Source organism: Dermacentor silvarum, chromosome 6 (assembly GCF_013339745.2).
Source record: "Dermacentor silvarum isolate Dsil-2018 chromosome 6, BIME_Dsil_1.4, whole genome shotgun sequence".
Lineage (NCBI taxonomy): Eukaryota > Metazoa > Arthropoda > Arachnida > Ixodida > Ixodidae > Dermacentor > Dermacentor silvarum.
In genome coordinates, this window is record NC_051159.1 from 181,493,902 (window position 1) to 181,517,883 (window position 23,982).

The 23,982-nt window shown below is 44.5% G+C and overlaps 1 protein-coding gene across 1 annotated transcript; it reads right to left on the bottom strand.

The window, feature by feature from the left end:
• Positions 1-520: 520 nt before the first annotated feature.
• On the bottom strand, positions 521-20,995 carry LOC119457093 (uncharacterized). Its single transcript, XM_037718919.2, has 9 exons — positions 20,761-20,995; positions 19,787-19,959; positions 17,661-17,840; positions 13,999-14,112; positions 11,593-11,779; positions 11,018-11,107; positions 10,172-10,197; positions 8,899-9,021; positions 521-1,071 (listed from the first exon to the last, which is right to left on the bottom strand). Exons 1-9 carry the CDS (start codon positions 20,894-20,896, stop codon positions 877-879), a joined length of 1,224 nt encoding a protein of 407 aa, XP_037574847.2. The 5' UTR covers positions 20,897-20,995; the 3' UTR covers positions 521-876.
• Between the last annotated feature and the right edge of the window lie 2,987 nt (positions 20,996-23,982).

The window sequence follows — 23,982 nt, forward strand, 5'->3', positions numbered from 1 at the left end:
CTGTAAGAGATGGTAACAGTGCCCGCACAATCGGGCACGCGCTAATCACTGACAACGATAACATATACAATAGACGGCAGCGATATTTCGCCACCTATTCGAAATTCTGCCGAGCAAAAAGGGTGTACAAAGCCTGTTTACACTCAACACCTACAGCACCCCCCCCCCCCCCCCTTTCCGAGACGCCGAAGGCAGACTTCGACCATCTCTTTACCGAAACAATCGCCACCGTTAAACACCACAGCCTTGTTGTCGTTGGAGACTTTATTGCGGCTCACCCCGCGTGGGGCCACACAACAGCCTCCTTCAAAGGCAGGATACTCCAGGGAACCATACAACACCGATTCACCATTCTCACTGACTTCCAACGCCACACAAGAATCGTGTCACATATAATAACAGTGTCACCAGAGGCACCTGCTCCGACCTTGCACTTGTTCGAGGAATCCGACATGCCGAATCAGTTAACACAAAGGAAACTCTGGGCGGGGATCCCTGCATCCTCGTCTCTACAATGCACACACATATCGCCTCCCCAAATACAAATAAATGATTCGGCAGAACCCATCTCACGATGACTGTCGACTGTAATGCGATTAGCATTGAATCAATATATACAGTGACACAACGTATTGCCCCCGTCGAAACGAGTTATGTATGATGCGTACTTGTACTAGTAGTGTATGCACTTGCGCTAAACAAACTTTTCCTTGGTAGTTGTGTAAAATGTTTCTCTATTTTATTCTACGCCAACCCCTTCTTTGCCCTCTCTGTCCACCTAAAAAATATACCATGATCTCCGTCGGCGCTTCGCCAGCAGCGGCGTTTGAGAACATTACTCATGTCATGTGTTAACGAAAATGCTCAGATTCAAGACTAATTGACGCCTGCTTCATTCTGTTGGCCACCGGTGATGCACTGCCAGTGCAGGTGCTTTGAGCACATAAGCGCCACCTGACGGCAGGCATTCAATTCCGTGTCCTCGGGAAACAGGTAGGTCTCGCCCAGCGATGTGGCCACGGCGCGCGCTGCTTTGTCTCCGCCGAGTTTCTCAAAGCCGCTGAACATCACCTGCCGCATTGTCACAACAGACAGCACTGTCAGCTTGGCATTACACCGTGTGTCCCAGCTAACGTTAGTGTAGCTGCATAAAGAAAAAAATATTTAAAAACGCAGTACATAATACGATTATAAAACTTGCGTCTATATATAGTTTTCAGAGGTCTGACTACCGAACACCTTAGGTTTTTTCATTATTATTTATTTATTTCGAACTTTTTCCCATCGGCATAAACTATTAAATATATAAATGTAGGCCGGTTTTGGCGATGTACATCAACAGTGCTCGTTGGTTGGCCCCATAGAGCCAAGAATCGTATTCCGGTGGTCTCGTGAGATGAAGGCCCACTATTTGCAGGTAGCGCCATCGGATCTGGTTTAGGCCAAGGCATGTCCACAACAGGTGTTTGATTGTAGCCGCGGACGCTAGAGCTGAGCAATATGGGCAGGTGTCCCCAAATGGTCCACGGAGGGCTGTGGCCAGGCATAGGTGACCGATGGGGGCAGCGCTCACCATAGGTTTTATAATCGTATCTCACGCAATATTTTTAAGTCTTTTTTTTTAACTGCTTGGCTAACGTTAGCTGGGACACCATATTTGATACCATAGAACACTTCAGACACTTCTGGGAAACGAGAAACTTTCTTGCCCACAATCACAGAACGGCAAGTGTTAGCGTACAACAGAAATATGTAAGGATTCTTTTCTGCAGATTTTATATATTTCTTATCAGCTGTTCCACTGTAAACCTGATACTGGCCGTAGCAGACGCGCTACTCAGTACGAATCAATGGCTAAGCACAAGAACCATGGCGAATATAAAAAAAAAAAAAGTGTTGCTGAATGCAGTCTCTGTGTCAAAATATGTTAAAGAGCAATGAAATCACGCGTATAGCGCGAACGACACTAAGGCCGAGATAATGTGGCGATTCTCTTCTAATTCTATTCTGTTTCGCGCTTCGTCAATGGTTCGAGCGTCGCCCTGCCCACGTTATCACTGGAATAACCCAGCCGTGAACGGTGAACGATAAGTAAGAAACTGAATTGAGCGAAAGGGGTCGTTACGCTATACGGGCCTAGGAAGGCAGCGCACTTGTGGACACGTGCACGAACACCGAAACACGAGCGCTATTGTTAGTGTTGCTAGGCATTCGTACCTGTGTCCGCAAATGCGCTATCTTTACAATAAGAATAGCCTTAGCCGACCAATATCTTCTCTGCTGGTAGGGAATTATTAAACCTTAAAGACTAGTGGTGTTTGTCAGAAGAGGGGCTCATATAATATAATGCCGGCACTGTCTGGGATATTTATTTTTCAAGCGAAGCTTGTTATAAGGCACATATTTCGGTGGCGTCCCACGTTGGCGCCCCTCGGCGCAACCGCGCCAACGCGCTCGTGCCATTGCTCCCACGTTCGTCGTCGTCGTCGTCTTCTTCCCCAGCTGGCTCTGTTGCCGCTCATTTTATTTATTTATTTATTTATTTATTTATTTATTTATTTATTTATTTATTTATTTATTTATTTATTTATTTATTTATTTATTTATTTATTTATTTATTTATTTATTTATTTATTTATCTATCTATTTATTTATACTGCAATCCCGGTATCGGGATTATAGCAGGGTAGGAAAAAGAATTAAGCAGTTTCACAAAACTGGCACAATGTAAACAAAAGAAATAAGGGAGCAGGTTGAAGCTCTGCAGCCAGCATCAGGAATACAACATTTGAACAAGATATCAAACAGTAAAAATAAAGTACACAATAGTACAGTAAAGTGATGAAATGCAGTAACACACACTAAGTAATATGTTGTGCGAATATCGTCAGTGACGTTGCAACACTTCGTTGTTAGTGAGGTTATTCCAATCGGTAATCGTTCGTGGAAGAAATGAGTATTTAAAACAGTTATTACGGGTGCGAAAAGGAGTTAAAGCTAGGTGATGTCGTTGTCGGGTCACATACCGAGACGAAAAAATGAATTAAATGGGTGAGTTCAGTTCTGTAATGTCCTTTAATTAATTGCTACATAAATTTAAGTCTTGCGGAACGATTTCGCTTATTTATTGTCGGCAGACCAGCTTTGATTAAAATATGTGTTACCGATGTACGTCGGTAATTATTATATCGAGCATCCCTCTTTTGAACCCTCTCTACTTTGTTTATGTTAGTCTTAGTGAATGGGTACAGCAGCCTAATCTAAGGTAGGCAAAACAATACATTTGTAAGCAAGGAGGCGGATACATGGAGTGGATAACAGCAATGCCCGCCTTAAGAAAAACAATTTACGAAAAGCGTTACACGTAATAAAATCAATATGTTTGTTCCAGCTGAGATTGTTAGTGACCCAGAGCCCTAGATATTTATATTCTGTTACTTCTGCAAGTGTCACATCATTAATACTGTAATCAAATGGTAAGGCATTCTTTTTGTGAGTAGTCCTCATCAATACAGTTTTTTTTTTTTCAGCGTAGAATTTCACTTCTCTTCTGTCATCGTAATGGGGAGGCCACGTTTACGAGGGGCTGAGCCACTTAAGGAACCATTCATTGTCTTACGGGACGGACAGATTTAATTTCATTCATTCAAATAACTTTATTGAGTGCCCTGCGGTTTGGTGAGGGGGGCCTGAACCCCGCCTAGGCTTCGGCCTAGGCGGGGTTCAGCCACCAAAGTCGCATTAATGTATTTAAATTTTCATTCTTTCCGCGAACAATTGCGGAATGGAATTTGCTCCCGGATGAGATAGTGTCTGCACCCAATTTTTCATCTGCCATAGAGAACTTTACATGAATCTCTTGTAGACAATATCTTCTAGTGTACCGTTTCATGCATTGTGTAGCAAATATTATAATCGAATGTTTTTTTTTTCGGTGTGTTGTCTTTCTCTGTAATTACGATTATTGTATTTGTAATACCATAAATGATATGATGCTGTTTTTCTTGAAGTTCAATATATGACCTTTATGTTTGTAATTAACCCCCCTACGATAATGCCCAACTCGGGCGCTGTAGGTATTTGTAATAAATAAATCAGGTTAAAGCTTTTACACAACATTAACAGTGGTAACACAGGAATCGATAAGAACATATATTTAAAACCACCTCATTATCAGTCTAAGAGACGCGACAATTCCAAGAAAAATAAGGGCCAAGGGTTGTTGGCCCTTGGCGGCTTCCTTGACTCGCTGGACGGCCCAGAGTTGCTGCTGCAGGTCCGAGCTGAGCAACGCAGACTCCCAGCGCGCGCGGAGGCTGTTGCTGTTTGAGGCTGCATCACTGTTATCGTGTGCTATACCCGTGCATTCCCATAGGATATGCTCTAGGGTGGCTCTATAGTCGCAATGTCTGCACTTGTCAGTCGTGTATAAATCTGGGTGTATTATGTGCATGATAGCTAGACTCGGATAGGATCTGGTTTGTAACTGCGGCCATTCGACAGACTGATTTTTGTTTAATTTTGGGTGAGGCGGTGGGAATGTGCGCCTTTGCAATCTATGGTGTTGTGTAAATTCATGAAATCTGGTCATTCGATCTTCCCACTCCCGCTCGTCGCTGAAGCGGGACTAACCGAGGCTCGGTCCGTAAGCTCTCGAGCCATGCGGTGCGCCACCTCATTGCTACCGTCTGTAGTGTGTATGGACACTTCTGTCGTGGTTATTACCTAATTTTAGGAGTCGTAGTGCCTCTGGGGAGATTCGACCGTTGGCGAAATTTCGTATCGCCCCAGTCAAAAAAATCAATTAACTCCAATTGGTAAATTTCCAATTGGTACCAATTGGAAAATTTCCAATCGTAAATTAGTACATAACTGGACCAATTGAACCAACTGGAACATGACCAATTGGTTTTTGTTACAGTGACCAATTGTACCCAATGGGTGCCAATTGGTTAGAATGACCAATTGCACTAAGGGGCAATACCAATACCATATATATACCCCACAAAGCAAACCTAAACGAGATTCCAGCTCTCAGAAACAGGTTTGCTATAGCCTTAGTACTGCATGCATATACAGCTATAACTAATTCCAGTTTCCTTGAATGGGTTCATAAACTGAAAGCATGATTTCCCAGTTGGTTACGTTCTAGCTAGTTTATCCCTATTGGTAGTCCAATTAGACTCAGTTGGGAATAAGGTAAGGTGGGCCTAGCTGGTTCAAACTGGCAAGTTCAATTGGACTTAATTGGTTGCATCCCTGACTGACTCAATTGTAACCAATTGGAGGTAAGGAATTCCCAATGGGCCCAGTTGATTTTAATTGGCAAGTCCAATCGGAGTCAATTGGTTTCACTTTGACTCAATCGTAACCAGTTGGAAGTAAGGATTTTCCAATTGGTTCCTATTGGTCCCAGTTCATTCCTATTGGAAAAGCCAATTGGAGTCAATTGTTTTTTGTTTTTTGTTTTTTTTTTTTGTTTTTTACTGGGGCCGTCTGGGAATCACTGATGATTATATCTGCTTGTGTTTGTGCTATGGCTAACGCGATAGCTATTTCCTCTGCAGTTTCTACATGTGGCATGTTGCTGTAGCGCTCGTCGTGAATTTTCCCTCGTAATTTATCACCACTGCTGTGTAGGCGCGCTTGTGTCTGTATCTATACCTGCGTCTACAAATGTGGTGTCCTTGCTGTTACCAAATTTCTTCTGTATATCGCGTGCTTTGCTTTCCCGTCTACCCTGATGGTGGATGGGATGCATATTCTTGGGTGTTGGAGGGACGGTTATCATGCCTCTGATGTGTCTGGGCATATCTACTTTGACACCATGTTGGATATGATTCCCTATACCCAGGCGATCCAATATTTGCCTACCTGTTTTAGTTTTGGACAGGCGTTCATATTGTGCTATGCGTTGTGCCTCGATTAGCTTATCCAGTGTACTGTGTAGACCTAGCTGCAGTAGTCTATCGTTACTGGTGGTCATGGAGAGTCCGATTGCTTGCTTGTAGGCTTTTCTGATTAAACAGTCTAATTTGTATCTTTCTGATGAGTACCATCGTAGGTACGATGCCACGTATACTATTCTGCTTATTACAATCGCTTGGACTAGCCTAAGCAGATTACCTTCTTTCATTGCACTATGTTTGTTGGCTATTCGCTTCAGTAGCCGCATGATTTGAGATGTTATATTGTCTAATTTACGTATGGTCTCTCCATTGTAGCCGTTACTTTCAATGATGAGCCCCAATACTCTGATTTTGTCAACCTTGGGTATGAGCGTACCATCCGCGGTAGTTAGGCGAATTTCCGGATTGTTTCGTTTCTCGTAGTTGCCGTGGTTTTCGGCCACATCGCGATGGAATATAAATGAGGAGCTCAGATTTCTCTGCCGAACACGCCAGTCTGGTTCCTGCTAGGTATTGTTCAACTGCTTCTATTGCACGTTGTAACGTGTTTTCAACCTGCCCATCGTTGCCATCGCTCACCCAGAGGGTGATGTCGTCAGCGTAGATGGTATGATTGAGGCCATCGATTTCCTGTAGCTTTGTTGGTAATCCAATCAGAGTCAGATTAAACAGCATCGGTGATATTACTGAGCCTTGGGCGTACCTGCGCTTCCGATCTGCAGTTCTTAGGAATTAAGGTCTCCTATTTTAATGTGTGCTTTTCTGTTAGTAAGGAAGTCTCGTATATAATTGTATACTCGCTGGCCTAGGCCTAGCTCATTTATTCTGTTTAATATTGTTTCGTGGGTAACACTGTCAAAAGCTTTCTTTAGGTCCAATCCTAAGATAGCTTTGGTGTTCAGACTTGTGTTATCTATAAATTGATGCTTAAGTTGGAGCATTGCATCCTGTGTAGGCAAGTTTCTCCAAAAGCCCAACATTGTATGCGGGAGAAGGTTGTTGTCCTCAAAATAGTTGGCCAGTCTCGTTAGGACAACGTGCTCCATGAGTTTGCTCGCACAGGGCGTGAGTGAAACGGGTCTCAGGTTCTCCAACTGTAGCCGCTTGCCTGGTTTAGGTATTAGAATAATCTGGGCCATTTCCCATTGCTGTGGTATTGTACCGGATAGCCAGCATGCGTTTATATACTTGGTAAGTTGTTCTAGACAGGAATCATCGATATTTCGGGTCGTCTTGTTTGTTATTCCGTCTAGTCCTGTCGCGGATGTAGTATTTAGCTTTTGTAGAGCTGCTCTCAATTCCGCTTCGCTAATCTCTTCGTCTAATTGTCTGTTTTTGGTGCCTGTGTAATCTGGGTGAGTTGTTGGCTTAGCCCGAAATAAATACCTTGTGGCTATCTCATCGATAAAAGCTTCTTCAGTTTTTTCATATGCATGCAAGATGTTGTTTATGTTTTGTCTGTACGAGGCTTTACTTTCCTCAGGATTCAAAAGGTGCCTGACGAAGTTCCACGTTCTGGATAATCCTAACTGATTATCCATATTGGTGCAAGCGGCAATGGCGGGCGGATGCTGCTAACCACGCCGCCGAGCAAACTCGAGACATAGAACGCAAGCGCTTGTGGTTCGACAACTTGTCCTTTATCAGTGTGATCCGCTCCGGTGAACAGCGACACAAGTATGAATAAATGAAGAGATTCTAAGGCAGAATGAAGAACAAGGGCACATTCCAGTAAACATAAAGTCGATGGCAAAGGGGACCGTTAGGTATACAAAGGGACAAGTTTCACTTATCATCCATCCTCACGGAATGGAAGGGCCGACGAATCTCACCGTCTGCCAAATTATGCACCTGTGTGCACGTCATGACGCCTTCACAAGACGCTCAGTTTCATGCGCATACATAGTCAAACGCAGGCATTTAATTCATCATCCCTGCCTCGCACTATTGAACATTGTAACAATCTTTCGGACCACATCGCATCCATGTCAAACCGTGAAACCTTTCGTGATAACCTGAATACGCCGTTTCATAACATTGTATAATGATGTTCCACTATAGGCTACTATTTGTAACATTTGTTTTGTTACCTTTTATTTTATGCTAACTTTCTTTCTGTTCTGTAGAAACTGTTACCCCCCTTACTCAATGCCTTCAATGGGCCTGTAACGTATTATGAATAAATAAATAAATAAATAAATAATATCAATTAGATATTATAAATTCATGTTAAATGCCCTGTTTAATATGAATTTCAGCGAACTGTAAAATTACACCAGCTTTCCATGTAGTCACTTTCACTAAACGCACACTCGCTGGCAAAGTCTGCCCTCAAAGTATACCGCTTCTTTTGGCTTTGTGCGACTTTCTTTGTCAAATTACAACAATAATTATCATTATAGCAGCCAAGGCTTATATTATTGATCTCGGGAATATTTTATAGTAACTCGTAATTTTCTTGAGCTGGTATTTTTAGTCGGGGGCACGTTTAATTACTGGAATAGACATGTTAGTCACGTTTTCCAATTGATTTGTTTGGCACGAGTGGTGTGTCAGTGGGTGTAACTCAGTAGAATACTTATAGACAAGCAATGCGCTTAATATACATGCTTCACGTGTTCAAAGCTTCTTTTGCTGAAACGTCGCATTGCGCGCGCCATTGATGTTTCTCTGTTTCTGTTTTTTTTTTTTTTCACATACACCTACATTTGTTCTGAGTTGTCAAACTAACACTTTGAACGGCGAAAACCACCTGAAACATGCGTCAAGACATGTTTCCCAAGCTCGTCATCATTTGTTGATTAGCGGCCTTTTTAGGCAGCCTCACGACTCCCATAATAATGCAACTATTAAAATAGCACCGTTATTCCCACGTTCGTCAGCGGTGCCTTAAGTTCCTCTTTAAAGTTTTGGTAAAAAGTAACCGAGAACCGACGCCATAAAGCGCGTTTGCCCCCTTAAGAGTTCACTTTAAATTTTCTTCACGCACCTGGCGCTCTTTTCTCCCGCCGTCGTCGGCCGGCTTCTCCTGCTTCCAGCACACTGTGAAGAAACGCCGGTTTGGCTGGTTCGCCAGCCGCATCGGTCTTCCCAGAAGTCCCTGCTGCCCTTCCTGCAATACTCACTCCTATTTCAACCCTTCCTAACTATTAGTATGTTTCTCTATGACACGTATTAATATTCGATGCATGGTAATCGGTTAAACATTTATTTGGTTTCGTGGTCTTTCGTGCCAAAATCACAATCTGATTATGAGGCACGCCGTCGCTGGAGCTCCGGATTTATTTTGACCACCTGGGGTTCTTCAACGTGCACCTAAATCTAACCAGACGAACGCCGTTCTTTGATTTCTCCCCCATAGCAATGGCCGCGGCCAGGATAGAAACCTCGAGCTCAGCATCGCAGCGCCATAGCCTCTGAGCCACCACGGCGAGCCTAACTCAGAGAGTGAATGTTGTCGTGCAAGTAGCGTACAGAAACCAGGTTGCTATCGTAAGGGGGCAACCATTGCTTTAGCGCACAGCGCCGCCTGTACAGATATTGTCTCTGGCATGTGAAACCGCCAACAGTGCAGGAAAATAAGGCAATGCCCATGGTGTTTTGCCTTATTGCAACTCCGAATTTCGCGTTCCCTCATTTGAAGGGAAAGCAAGCATCACAGAAAGAATGAATCGCAAGCTATCTAGTACAGCCTCATATTTGCAGCGGAGAGCGCTGAAGTATGGGACAAGTGATGAGCGTATACACTTTAGAACGTCCGAAGTTTGATGGCGACTTCCCGTAAGCTTCACATAAAACATCAACTGAAGCACCAAAAAAGGATTAATGTGTTGATCGTCACACGCCAAAATCAAGCATTCTAGAATAACGAGCAAGCTGGCCGCGTCTCAGAAGGCTAATTATTAAAGACAGGTCACAGGCGACTGAAGAAACATCTAAGACGCGGCAGTAACACACGTCTACATGGCTTCCTATTAAACAAATGCAATAGCCTAAAATAACATAAATAGCATATCAGTCGTTTCATCATTATCATCAAACCGAATTGTTGCCTTATACATCCAGCTGATATTTGACTCAGAACGTCACTTGAACGTCACTATAAACACTTTTGTGCACGTACGAGCGCCTTTTGTTTGAAATTGTCTTTTGCCGTCTCCTATAGACGTGCGAACAACGCTCCGAAATTTCACAAGGTTTGCGGTTCGACCAGAGCTCTGGGTAAATGCAATAATTAGGTAACCTCGCCACAGAAAACATACCTTGCTGGCGGCGTGAGCCCGATCAACTGCAATTTAAAAAGAAGACAGGTTCTAGCTGTCGAGACACTGCACGTTGGATAAAGTAAAATAATTATCAATATTATTTTAACGGCTTCGTAACTGCTTTATTAGAAATTTTGAATGAGCTGCTTCCAGCATGAAGCATGCGCCAAACTAACTGTGCAACCTCAGACGTATGAATTTTTGAATTTTCTGCACTGACATACAGAAGCGATTGAAGACGGTGATCATAAATCATTCCGCAAGTTTCAGAAGCATTGCGTGAATTGTAGTGCTCTCTGTTGAACGTCTTAGGAACGACTATTGTGGCCGCGCATTTAGTCACACCCAATATAGTAAGATTAAAAACAACGCACTTTCTTCAATCTAACCTTGTACAATAAATAAAACTTGAATGTATGAATATGCAAAGGGGTACAAGCGGACAGATTTTTATTCTTTATAGTAGCAGATGTTCAACAGCAAAATGCTTGTTCTTTTTGTCCTATATTGTATGTGTGGTTTAAATTTTTGGGTTGCTTCCTTTCTATGTTTGGTTATGTAGTAATAAGAGTGCCAAACGTCTTACGCAGCAACTTGCTTAGCATGGCACGTACTTTGGGAGGCAGGCCATGCTGCATAATTCATGAAGAACGTAAGCCGTTTGACCTTCCAGTCAATTATACAGAAACCAGCACTAGCGCATCTGCAAGCGTACATGCGCACTGTACTACCGACAAGCGACGGCCGATGCAATCATCGATGGAACACCGAAGAGATCACACTGCACCGTAACAACAAAGCGTATTGCGGGGACAACCAAGGGATACCGCCACGCACACTTACCGGGAGAACCAGCCGGTGATCCGGCACCTTGTTTAGGGCTGCCGTAAAGGATGACACTCGAACGACTCTGCCGCCGTTTGCTCTTAGCCACTGCGTGGTAAATTAGCGGCCGCGCGTAAGACGCACATCACAAAAAATGGCCTAAAAAGAAGAACATTATGAAAACCTAGGAGCTTCTGGTTGGAAGGCACATCATGTGACATTGAAATTCTGGTTTCGTCAACGCAAATAAGTTAGGAAACACACATACGCAAAATAAAATTAGAAAAATACGTTTTGTGGTCAACGAAAATTTAAACTTGTGCAAATGAAAACCCAGAGCGACATTTCATGCCCGAAAGAGAATGCTTGCAGATTATGTTTGCTTTAGTGGCGTAAAGTTATCCGCGACCGCAAACACTTATAACTCATAATTACTAAAAATAATTGCATAAGATATATTTTAATAACGATATCCTCGATAAAAAAAGAACAGCAGCGCCACGCGCGCATATTCAAAGAAACGAGCGATATTCTGACAGGCACTTGACTTTTCTAACGCGACAAGTCTCGTTCGTGACACACTGTTGCAGTACCGGGTAAGAAGACGAGGTTTGGGTCGAGAGTGCAGCGAGGTACGAATCCGAGCGAAGCCAGTAATTCGGCCAGTTTCTCAGAAACTAGGCTCGCGTCGTGAGGCACGTCCGCTGTGACGAGCCGGTTGGCATCCCTGAAGTATTGCAGCAGGTCGTGCACACTCTCCGTGTACTCCTGGTACCGCTTCTACAAGAACAACCACCACACAACTCACAATTACAAGCGCGTGACGCAAACAGACAATAAAACCAGGGAAAGCACTGGGGAAGTTATTTTTTAGTGAAATGTGGAAATAATAAGGAAACGGGGAAATGAAAGTGGATCAAAAGACAACTTGCCGCAGATGCATGGGTATCGAACGCACATCTTCCGCATTACGCATGCGGTGTTTTATAATTCAGTTATACCGCGGCGGCCATCTTCCTGTTAACTTTCTTGGGTATTTGTGTATGTGTGCGAAATGACTCTTGGGAGCGTTATCCAGCGTCACTTTCTATTTGCTGTCTGTTTGCTTCATATGTTTGTACCTAACGAAAAAAGAAAATTGGAGAAGCTTGCACTAGGCGCGCAATGCTTAAGGGAAGCGGAGCTGATTGGCATCTAGGTAGTCCTGGCCTTTGTTAAGAGATTGCTACTTTTTCACGAGTCTTTCCTAAGTTTTGACAAGTTATATCACGCTTTTAATGGTATTACAAGTTTTTTATCGAGGTTCTGCTATGCAATGCTCGGCGTTGTCGATCGCATTCTCACCTGGCCGCGCGACGCGATTCCCGGTAAGCGGCCTCCTCTTCGGGAGTGCGGATCTTCCTCGGCCTCCCCATCGCTGCACGTATGGCAGGCAAACTGCCGCTGCACACGAGCCGTTTATATCACCGCTGACGTCACAGTCAAAGCCCGACGGAACGTCATGATTAAACTCAGCTATGCGCTGCGCGCAGTGTCTAGGCAGGTGGGCGGAGCTTGGCGGAGGCCTAGCGAAGCGGCGCGGAGTCTTGCGAAGCCAAGCACAACTGTGCCAGCTGCTGCTGGGCAACGCAGGTGACGTCACCGCTCAGCGAGGTTTTTTGTTTGCGCGTGACTGACGGTCGGCTTTAAACAGCTCCGCTGTTAACACCTTCGCTAGTTCACAGGAGTATGTGCCATTGCGCTTGGGCCCTTTCTGCACTATCGCCAGGATCGGCCCACATTTTCGGATTCAGCAGACACATTACGCCCAGCTTAAACAGCTCTGCTGTTAAAAATTAAGTTACTCGGTTCCCCTTGTTCTTCCTGCTCTCAGAACTGATAGTACGACCAGCCGTGGTTGCTTAGTGGCTTTGGTGCTAGGCTGCTAAGCACGAGGTCGGGGATCGAATCCCGGACACGGCGGCCGCATTTCGATGGGGGAGAAATGTGAAAACACCCGTGTGCTTAGATTTAGGTGCACGTTAAAGAACCTCAGGTGGTCTAAATTATTCCGGAGTCCCCCACTACGCCGTGCATCATAATCAGATCGTGGTTTTGGCACGTAAAACCCCATAATATTTTTATTTTTTAGCTCATAGTACGACCTGCTCTGGTGCGATGCACGCTTCATTACATTAACTCGTTCTGGGTTCCTGACATAAGCGAATGCATGGAAAAGGCGAGTGAAGGTATGCTCGTGTTAGCTTCAGCGCAACATGGACGAACACAAAGACGACGCAGTGCGCGCTGTGTTGTAATCGTCTTTGTATTCGTTTGTGTTGCGCTGAAGCTAACCTGCGCGACGCTACACAAAGTCGCTCAACAATGCGCATTAAAAGTACGCTCTGTGAAAAGCGTCAAGTGCCACCAGAAGCAGCGGTGAGTGGGACGAGCGTGTGCCATCTTGCCTTGATTTCGTCAGAATTAAGAAACCCGCAGTAAAACACCGAGAGCACAGACGGATACGACGAGTAAAGGACTAAGTGCAATTATTACGATGTTGGTTTATTCGTGGGTTTATTCATTGCGCTTACGTTAAGCCAGACCATAGGAGGTTATTACCAGACCTTCGAATTATACAAGCGGTTATTCTTTGGTGAGTGCGAAGACAAAGGCCGTAGGCATTGTAACTGTTTCGCGTTAGCGCGGACACCTGAACCGTCACGCGGCGGGGGAAAAGGGGAGATGAATGGGGAGGCTTATAGGTAGAACCAACGTTACTTGACTAGCTTCTCTATAGTAACGTTGGGTAGAGCTACTGCTGTTTGGGCCGCTTTCGAGTATATCTTGTTGCGTTTCTTGCTTTTCATCAACACTCGTCTGAATGTGCTCGATTTTTCCTTTTAAGAAGGTATGCCCACAAGGCCAATATCACAATCGAGTACGTCTCCTGAGATCTGTGCACGAAGCAGCACAGCAGAGAAGCACACAGTCAAAGTGAGCCTTCTTGGCTGGGCTACCTTTGTCTTTGCCACGTCCTTCTCGTCACCTAGTTTGGGAGCACGGGAATGAGATGCAGGTGGGCGCAGTCGGGTCTCCGGAACACACAGACTCAGAGCGAACAGGCACGGCCACTGCACAATGCATGCACAGAAGTCTCAGGGTGCCAGTTAGCCAAAATCCCGACCAACTTTACAAAGCACGTACTCTGGAATATGATGTTTATTTTACCACTCAGTGATAAAATTCCTGTTGACCATGAAAAATAGCGCGAGCTAAAAGAAGCAACTTGTCCCGGCTGTCACTGCGCTGCATTCACAATTTCAACATGGCCTTCGAATGGATATCAGCCCGAGCCAATGCCTTCTTGGGAATTCACCGACATCGCAAGAAGCAAACCAACCAAGTTGAGACGCAGCGATGGCGCAGACATTCCCAGTAAGCGCATCATCGTCGACGCAGAATGGGCTGATTCCTGCTATACGGATGCTGCTACCTTAACAGACGGCGGCAGGACATCATTTCTAAGCCCTATACGCATGATGTCATCAGATATCACCGGCGTTACATATCTGCAGAGGCCAGCGCTCTAGTAATGAAACTTCAAGCCATCCACGACTTCGCGCAAGATGTTACCTCTAAGCTGCCTACACTGAGACACTGGGGAATATTCACCGATTCCTTAGCGGCCGTTCAAGAACTCAAGAAGGTTCAAAAGCAATGGAAATCGGTGAGAGGACACACATCCTGAATCACAATACAGGTACCTGCGCCAAAGTACACTGGGTTCAAGGTCATGCTTCAATTCTCACAACATTGCTGCAGCAAGCCCTCCTACCAAGGATCTTCCGTCCCGCCTCAACCTCACCCCGTGCCCGTAAATGTTCTGTCCGGCGGGACACACGCACTCTTATCCAAGCGTATGTCTGCTCCAACCCCCTTCACCTAACTAGGGCAAAGGAGGCTTCGGGCGGGGTTGGCCCTAACACCGGCTGTCACATCTGGCACTTTCAACTGGCATGCAACGTGTTCACACTGCTCCTTCCAGTGACGGAAGCAGACCGCTTACCATGGACTTGTCTCGGCTTGCAAGCGGAATGCTCCCGTCTCCGTGGGAGCTGGGCTACGCTAGTGCCACGACCAGCTCTAATCGCAGGGTACACGACAACAGATACCACAAAACACTGCTAGAATTCATAAAGAACACAGGTATCACAGCACACATACCATACATTATGCCTTACGGCAAATCCTAATTGCAATAACAAAACAAAAAGAAACGTTCAGGTCATTCTACGCCGAGCCATACTGAAACTCAAATGTGACAAAATTAGCAAAGATGCCCTTTTCATTCCCCTTTCGGCTTCGTCAGTTAGTAAAATGGACGTGTTTTAGGCTCAGTGAGAGCGGTGAGGTTCTGTGGCCGAATAATGTTTAGCGACACGTTGTCCGGCGACTCTGAAAGTTATTTATACGTAAACACGAGCGAGAAGTGCTCCTATTTATTCTTCCCAGTTTAGGTTCGAGGTCTGTGTTGAAAATACGTAGTTACTTTTCTGACAATAAGATGATTGGGTTGTGTAAGATGTAACCATCCATCGGTTTCATTAATCTCTTCTAGGCGCTCATTTACGTTTTGCTTGGGCGTTCTAGCACTAGGCAGGCAGAACCAACGCCACAACTTAGCAATATATTATCCTTCTGAGACCCGATTGCAGCTATGTGGCACAATCGTTTTTCAAGCTGGTTTTTATTGTCTACTGATATGTTAGGAGCGTGAAACGTATTTTCAAAAATTTGTATGCCGTGGTTAGATGCCAAAAGCTGCATCTCCATGTACGCGGAAGAAGTAATCATCTCGTCATGTTCGCTATGGTAAAAACTGCATTTCATTGCCTAAACACAGAAATGAAGGTGGAAATAGCTGTAGTACATTGTCATGTTGCTGCTGCATCTTGAATTTTCACGCAATGTCGAAGAATTCAAACACACATCAAGGTTGTCCGCTGTCTGTGACAACACAGAGGTCTAGATCAATTTAGTGCCAAATTTCTCCATCGCGGATTTCAAAAATATAAGTTAAGAGACAGGAAGAGAGCGGTGTGGATCAGAGAAGCAAACAGGGACAGCCTATATTCTAGTTGACATTATAGAGGGGAAAATGGAGCTGGGCAGGCCACGTAATGCGTAGGATGGATAACCGGTGGACCATTAGAGTTACAGAATGGATACCAAGAGAAGAGAAGCGCAGTAGAGGACGGCAGAAAACTATTCGCGGTGATGAAGTAACGAAATTTGCAGGCGCAAGTTGGAATCAGCTAGCGCAAGACAGTGGTTATTGGAGATCGTAGGGAGAGGCCTTCGTCCTGCAGTGGACATAAATATAGGCTGATGATGATGATGATGATGATGATGATTATGATAATGAAGTAAATCACTTGTGTACAGTTTCTCATGCAGTGTACCACATATCCAGGATAAATGTTTTGAGTAATCACTTCGAAGTTAAGTTTGAAAAAAAAAACGGAAGGCGTCCCTAATCTTTGACTTAGGTGTCTCTTAGTGGCACTCGCACCTCGGCGTTACTTCTAATTAATTCTAATTATTCCAGACACTTCAGTAACTCAACTTGTAACTAAACATATGCTCTGATATCATATCTATAATGAAACCCATGAATTTTGTACTGTACTATCTTTTTATTTTTTTCTTATTTATTTTGAATTGCGTCACCGGTCGTCTCAAGAGGTGAACCGGAAGCGCTGCGCAAGCAACAAGAGTGTCACTCGATGCTCGTGCCACTAATAATTAAGGTAATATGCAATATAATGCACAAGGGGTCTTAGGGGAATATTTAGTGCCGTCGCTTAGAGCAGTTCCTCAAGCATGATGGCCTGCAAGTCACAGCACAATTATGGATTTACTCCCATAACATGAAGCCAACAGAAAATGAAGCCAAGGAAAGCATATATACGGGAAGTTATCGGTTGTATTTAATTGTAGTGCAAGAATGATAAGGTAAAAGGACATAAAAATGCACAAAAAAAAACAAATTGACGCTGGTGGGAGCCACCATACCACGATGTAGGGTGCGGGTTCGGCTCCCACCGGCGGCAAGTTTCGAGAAGCAACACGTCGTGGAGCAGCGATACGTCGTCGCTCCTGTTGCTGTAGGTTGGTGAGGCCTGTCCAGCCGTCGACAAGACTTGTTTTTTTTTTTTTAACCACCGGTTGTTTTTTCTGCAGAAATCGGGCATCTCGGTTCCCCTTCTCCACCCGCCGCGGTAGCTCAATCAGCTAAGGCGTTGCGCTGCTGAGCACGAGATCGCGGGATCGAATCCCGGCCACGGCAGCCGCATTTAGATGGAGGCGAAATGCAAAAACGCCCATGTGCTTGCGTTGTAGTGTACGTTAAAGAACCTCAGGTGGTCAAAATTAATCCGGAGCCCTCCACTACGGCGTGCATCATAATCAGAACTGGTTTTGGCACGTAAAACCCCAGAAAGAAGAAGAACGGTTCCCCTTCTTCTCGCTGATTACTTTTTAACAGACACACAAAAGTATGTAGCGAACAAAATATCTAGCACGAATAAAATCAAGAAGGCAACATCCTTTGGAGGGCGTGTGCCACCGACAACTGCGGTGGCAGGCAGGACACGCCCATGCACGCCGTCACACGTGCCTGCTTCTCGAAGAGCTGCATGTCACGTTGGCAGCGTCGCAGTTGGCGTTTGCTGGGCAGCATGTACCGCAGGTTTGGCACCGGATCGGCCAGGAACACAGTGCCTGGTTGCCAGCGCGAATCTAACTCCTGGCCCAGCAGTTCCAGCAGAAGCCACAGGCTGACGAGATTCGGGTCACCCTGGACAGTCAGCGAAATTCATGCAAGGAGCATTTTCGAAAGGCCTATTCTACAGAGGAGGCACAACTTCTACACATGAATCGTATGCTGTTTTCTTCTGGTGCACATTCAAGTGGCGACCGTGCGCTTGTAACATGCTTATGTGTTTATAAAGAAGAAAAAAAGACTAGGCCGGAGAAGGAGGAAATATGGCGAGCGCTAAGTTTAGTGAAAACCGAGACACATACGGCTTTTAGTGCTATAAACGGGTGCACATGTAACACCTCGTCATACTTAGAAAGTTTTATCGCAAATAAGCAAGGCATTCCTTTCAAGATTGTGTATAAAATTGCAAGTACCTTACGCGTTTGAAATAGATCAGTTTCGCACCAAACCAGGCTTTCTTCCGCATATGGTATCCTTGCGTTAGAGCTACTCAAATATTTATATCTTGTTAACAAACTCATTCAATGCATTTTCGCTTAGTTTCAGTCACAAGTTAATGACTTCATTTCGCATAAGTCTAAGCCGCGAAAAAGCTCGCATTTGAACACTCCTGAAAGCTATCGTTTATTGTGTTGAATTCACTGATCTAACCGTCGCATTCATATATGTGCGAGAACCATCTGTGCTTCAGCAATGCGGAGCACAAGTGGAACGCATCAGCACCACGATCTCAAGTCAATCGAGTCCCTAAAAACGCGCTTTCAATCTACCGTGTGTACCAGCTAACGTTAGCCAAGCTACTCAACGAAACAAAACATTAAGAAAAAGACAGTGCAAGATACAATTATAAAACCTGCGGTGTTAGGTTGTCAGAGGTGTGATATAAATGAACGCCATAACTTTTTAGAGCGTATTTTGCACCGTGATTTTTTTTTTTTCATTGAACATCTTGGCTAACGTTAGTAGCTGGACAGCCTATAGAAAGTCACCTTCGAGGTGACTCTGCTCTTTTGCAATAATTCAGTGATCATGAACTCGGTGATTTGATTCAGGTGCATGCTTGATTAAATCAAACAGTTACAATCGACGCCCATTAATTCGACTCTTGCGGGACAGCAACATTTGGTGAAATTATCCGAAAACAAACGGCCGCAAATTGAACGAATTCAATTTTTTTTCATTGCTTGAAGTAGTCTGTAATACCTTTTTGTTTCTTGCTCATGAAGCGCGACTCAATCAGCACAGAGCGAAGAGCACCATTTTTGTTTAAACACTGGCTCAACGTGACACGACACAAAGTAAGCGGCAACGGGTTGCTTCCCAGGCAGAAAGAGCGTCGGCAAATATAAGTTAAAAATAAATTTATATAAAGCTGCTTCACACGTGGATAAACAGTAGCATCTTCTGGTGAATTTCTTGTGTTTTCAATCTCATAGTAATCGCTATATATATACGCGGTTGATGGGACGCCGGAGGGGTCGGTGTGGATCGAACTAACCGAAACGGCATGCTTTCAATTCAAACTAAACGAGCTTTCCTTCTCAGCGGGACTTTTTAGTGCGTTCGAATTAATCAAAAAGTCAAATTATCCGAGATCAAATTAACGGGAGTCATCTGTAGTTATGCGGGAACCAAGATGACGTATTCCCGAGGTAATTTCGTAGTGGAAAAGCCCAGCGTTGGCGCGCTTATCATATGCCACGTAATAGCCACGCTGTTATCCAAGCGTTCTTGGAAGCCTTGAAATGTCCGATTCAGAACACTTCTCGGCTGAGGTTACTATGCAGACGCCGCGCAGCCTAAATTGGCTGACAATACCTCGGAAATACGTCTGATGTAGTTTAGGTTTCGCGGAACCGATAATATTTTGTCGCGAAAACAATAAATGTACTGCTGACAGCAATGGTGTCGCGGGAAGCAGTTTTGAAATTACATAAACTTGCAATCTTGCAAGCTTGCAACGTAAACGTGCATCTTCTACTTGCAATCGGTAGAAATCAATGTCACTCATGTGTACTTACCTTTAGCATTTCCTCGACATGCTGAGTTGATTCTACGGGCCCTGAGGTCTCCTCGTCCAAGTGCAAGTGACGGGCAAAGTATGCCAGAACAAGCTTCTCAGCACTGACCATCTCGAAGCCGAAGCAGTTCGCCAAGTCATTCACTATTTGACCTTTGCGGGAGCCGGGGCCTCCTGTGCAAATTGCAAGCTGGTCAAGCGTCGGTAGCAAACGTGAGGCGACTAAGACAAGCACTGTGCGAAGCGCAAATTAAACAATTATTTAATTCGCGTACTCGCGCAGTCGATATAATGACGTATCAGAAAATGTTATCTCACAAGTTTACCTCACCTAGAAGCAAGACCGAAAATATGGAGGAATCACGTCTGTAATGTGTTACCAACTCTCTCTAGCAATCACCTAGTTGGACCACTTTCTCGTATGTTATCTTTCATTCGCATGCACGTTCTAAACGTCGATATTGCTTTCAAAGTTCCCCTTTTACATCGCCACATTTACAAACTATTGCCTCGTTTTATCACTGCAACTGCGAATTGTGCAGAGAGCTAGTGTTGTTTCGTGGGGAGTTGGACGTCACTGGTTTCGTTATCACGAAAGCATTGAATCGTATCGGTGCAGTGACGCAACGGTGCAGTGAGCAAGCTTGTGCCGAATATTTGTAATTTTGACCATTCGAAGACCGCCTTATTTTGCTAACTCAGAAAGCGGTATCGTATACGCAAATAAATTATACACTCATACCTCATACATTCAACAATTTCACGTATGAAGGACTTGCAACATCTACATCTGCAGACGGGCTTATATTACAACGGAATTTTCCATGAGAACCACTTCTCTAGTTTCGGTTGTGTCCGCTTTTATTTTTTGCTTGAAGTGAATAATTCGACATCAGTAGAATTTGGACGCAGAGTGATGCATCGGTATATGATTGCAGTAACAAATGTCAGTATAAACGGCCCAACCTCGCTTACCAAAGACAAGGATGAGCTTCCTCTCGGAAGGCAACGCGACAGCCGCTCTCACTTCGCTGCCGACAGCCACGTCGACCGTGGGGCCAGTCCGCCGGCGACGAGCGCCACACGGCGCCTTCAGCGCTGCGCAGCCCATCGCCACCACCTTCGCAGTGGCCTTCTCGTCCGCAAACGCCCGCACGCCACGTCTAACGCACCTGAACAGCCCATGGCGACACTCTACCGCGGCAACGGTCAAATCGGTGTTCGTCACGAAGTGTCTCGAAGGCACGCAATTGAGCATTATTTTTAGCAGCATGCACCCGATCTGCTCGAGCGCGCTACAGGACTCTATTTAAAACAAAACGAGATTATATAACTATTTCTGCCGCACAGGACCCACGAAAAAGTGCTGAATCGATGCAATGACTTTAAACAAAACTATGCATACTGCTGGGCTCAGAAAAGGTGGTGGTATTGCCGTTTTTGCGATGTCGATCAAGCGCCGCTCCCTCCACCCCCTCCACCCTACCCAGCAACACTTTAATAGGGCACACCCTGGTGACGTGTTCCGCTTGCTGCCTTCAACGAGTCGATTGTAAAATTATTCAGTCGCTTGGCTTGGTGTCTTGAGTTTGTTGATACTTAAGCTTTTTTTTTTTTGTTCCTCCAAAAAAGAAAACAAAAACAACTAACTTGATGTATATTTTCGCCTTCATTTGTCCGATCAATTATGAAATTTCAAGGCGGCACGGGCTTGTTTTCATGAACAACTCTTGTCACAAAACTAGGAAATTGAACTAAAATTTATTAAAATAGCCATTGCATAGATCAACGTCATAAATAATGATGGATTTTGATTCGTTTCCCCAAACTTAGCCATCTTCGAAAATTTATAACAAGTTATCATCTGGGAACTGCATTTTTCATTCGCGCGGCTCAGATTTATTGCGTGCGATATTTGGGTCAAAGGTTTTGGGTTGCTTTTAGACTACAATACAAGCAGGTTGGTTGGGTTTGTTTCTAAAGATGCTATCTACTTGTAGACTTTGATTTGAATATTCTGTAACCAACTACACCCCGCCTTTGTTATCAGTACGGCTGCTATATGATCTTTGAACAGGGGTTCCCGAGAAATATTGTGAGCTCTCACTGCCACCAAACCTCCTTCCCATGAATCAAGCCTATAATCTGCCCAACATATACAAAGAAATATACTGGAATTTCACGTAATTTGTCCAGAAGTTGCAAGGCACGCTTTCTTTTACGAAATAATACGACTAACACCACTGTCTCTAATCACACATTAAGCAAACGGGTGTGTTAAAAGCGTTGCTAACCTCACAGCTGGGCTCCGTTGAAGTCTGTTGTTCACCATGCCAGCTTCCACTTCGTTTCAGCATGTCGCCTAACGCACCTAATTAGAAATTACTTGCGGAATTGATTGTTTGTTTGCATAATTCGGTTCGACGAACAGGTTACGTCCTACTTTGAATCGTTCTTGGATTTTCGCTATCAACCACCAAAGTTCTCAGAAATTTTCTAATTTTTTTTTAAAGATAGCGAACAGTATAAGGCTTACGCGGGTTTTATTTTGAACCTATCCGCACGGCAAACACTTCTTGTTACAGATGGACCATCTTCCAAGATATTTGGTAAGTCTCAGTCGACAATTTTCCTTAGACCAGGTGAGATTGAAGTGAACTATTTCCTTACGAAAGAAAAAGAAAAGTTGGGAGGCGATTCAACCTCCAGATGAAATACACGCTTACATCGCAACGCTAAACATGGATATAGACAAGAAATAATGTGGACAGCGCTGACTTTCAGCTGAACTTTAGTCACAGAAAGAACTTATACAGGAATGTGCCATGAAAGCACAAGTACAGAAGCACTGTTGTCATCTAATCCCACCACATAGAACCATGCTATTTCTACGTCATACCAAAGGCACGTTTTATGTTCAACTAATCCAACTGTTATTGGTGGGCAATGGAGGGCAAACAATGACACACTTACACACATATTGCCACATAGCGTCACCTTGGCAGCATCAATTATTTTTCTAATGGTTCTTGCGCCATTCCTGCCTAAAATTATGCAGCCGGTCTGTAGCCTCACTCTCTGCAGTGTACTGCGAAATGCCCTTCTGCGCCTTGCATCACATTATTGTCATGTTCTTGTAGACGGCCATTCACGCTCTGCCCCACGTAGTATCTGCGGCACGAAAGCGTATTCTTGTATTCAGTTGGAAGTGAGCACTGTCCGTGTTACTTCTTCTCTATGGCCTTGCGCTGTAAGCATACGTTTTAGGATGATTAATCACCTAGCCCAAACTTTTGCCTTGCTAAGTTATAACCCCAGTTGAAGTCAATGAAAGACAAAAGCCTTCCTGAGCGAGTTGGGGGTGAGAGTGGGGTGTGTGAACCATACAGTATTTTATTCCGAGAGGCCCGCGGCATCTCATACGACAGCATCTGCTTCTTCGACCAGAGGCACTGCCTCTCAAGGACAACAGTCTCAAAACGCTAGCTGTCACGAGGGAAGAATGCGAAAACGCATACCACCGGTACCACCCGTACCGCGTGGTGGTACTACTAGTTCCGACACCACCGGGAGCACCGGTACCACCGGTACCACCGTACACCGGTACCACCGGTACCAGATCTACGGGATCGGCGCACATTTTTAGAGTGCAGAATCTCCGGAATCGACCAACGATAGAGGCCAGAAACATACCCGATACGGAAAAGTGGGGGTAATTCACCAAGAAAGCCTTTGTCTTTAACAGCTGAAATGTCGGCCTGAACCACTGTGTTCTAGCCTGCTACAAGTGTTGGGATAACGAGGAAAGGGAACAAAAATAGAGGGTGTAATGATGACGATGATCATGAAAAAATATTTTTTTGAGAGAAAGTGATCTAGACATGCAACTATAACTAATGTTTCCAACATATTTCCTTTTTCTTCCTTACAAATGAGCGCTCTACCATCTAAGGTTTTAAAAAATGTTAATGTGGTACAAATTGTTATGATCTATGTAGTAGTGAAGACCAGGCAGCAGCTTGTGCTGAAGTTTTGCTTTAGTTTATCTAACTTTGTGGGATAGGGTCCTAGAATTTGATGTTGCAATATTGTGTCCTGAAAAAGGTTAGTATGGCCCAAACACGGCATTTGCATTCTAAATAAGCGTCCTCAACGCAGCAAGTCGTCTAATATGGCTGTCAAGGTGAGGTGATTATG

Bases quoted from the DNA above. Each gene is read 5' to 3' on its own strand.
- LOC119457093 (XM_037718919.2), bottom strand. From the start codon at position 20,896: ATGGGCTGCGCAGCGCTGAAGGCGCCGTGTGGCGCTCGTCGCCGGCGG. The intron at 11,780-13,998 runs GTAGCCCAGCCA...TTGTTCTTGTAG, and splicing joins AGGACGTGGCAAAGACAAAG to AAGCGGTACCAGGAGTACAC. The intron at 9,022-10,171 runs GTATGTTTTCTG...TGAGTATTGCAG, and splicing joins GGGCTCACGCCGCCAGCAAG to GAAGGGCAGCAGGGACTTCT.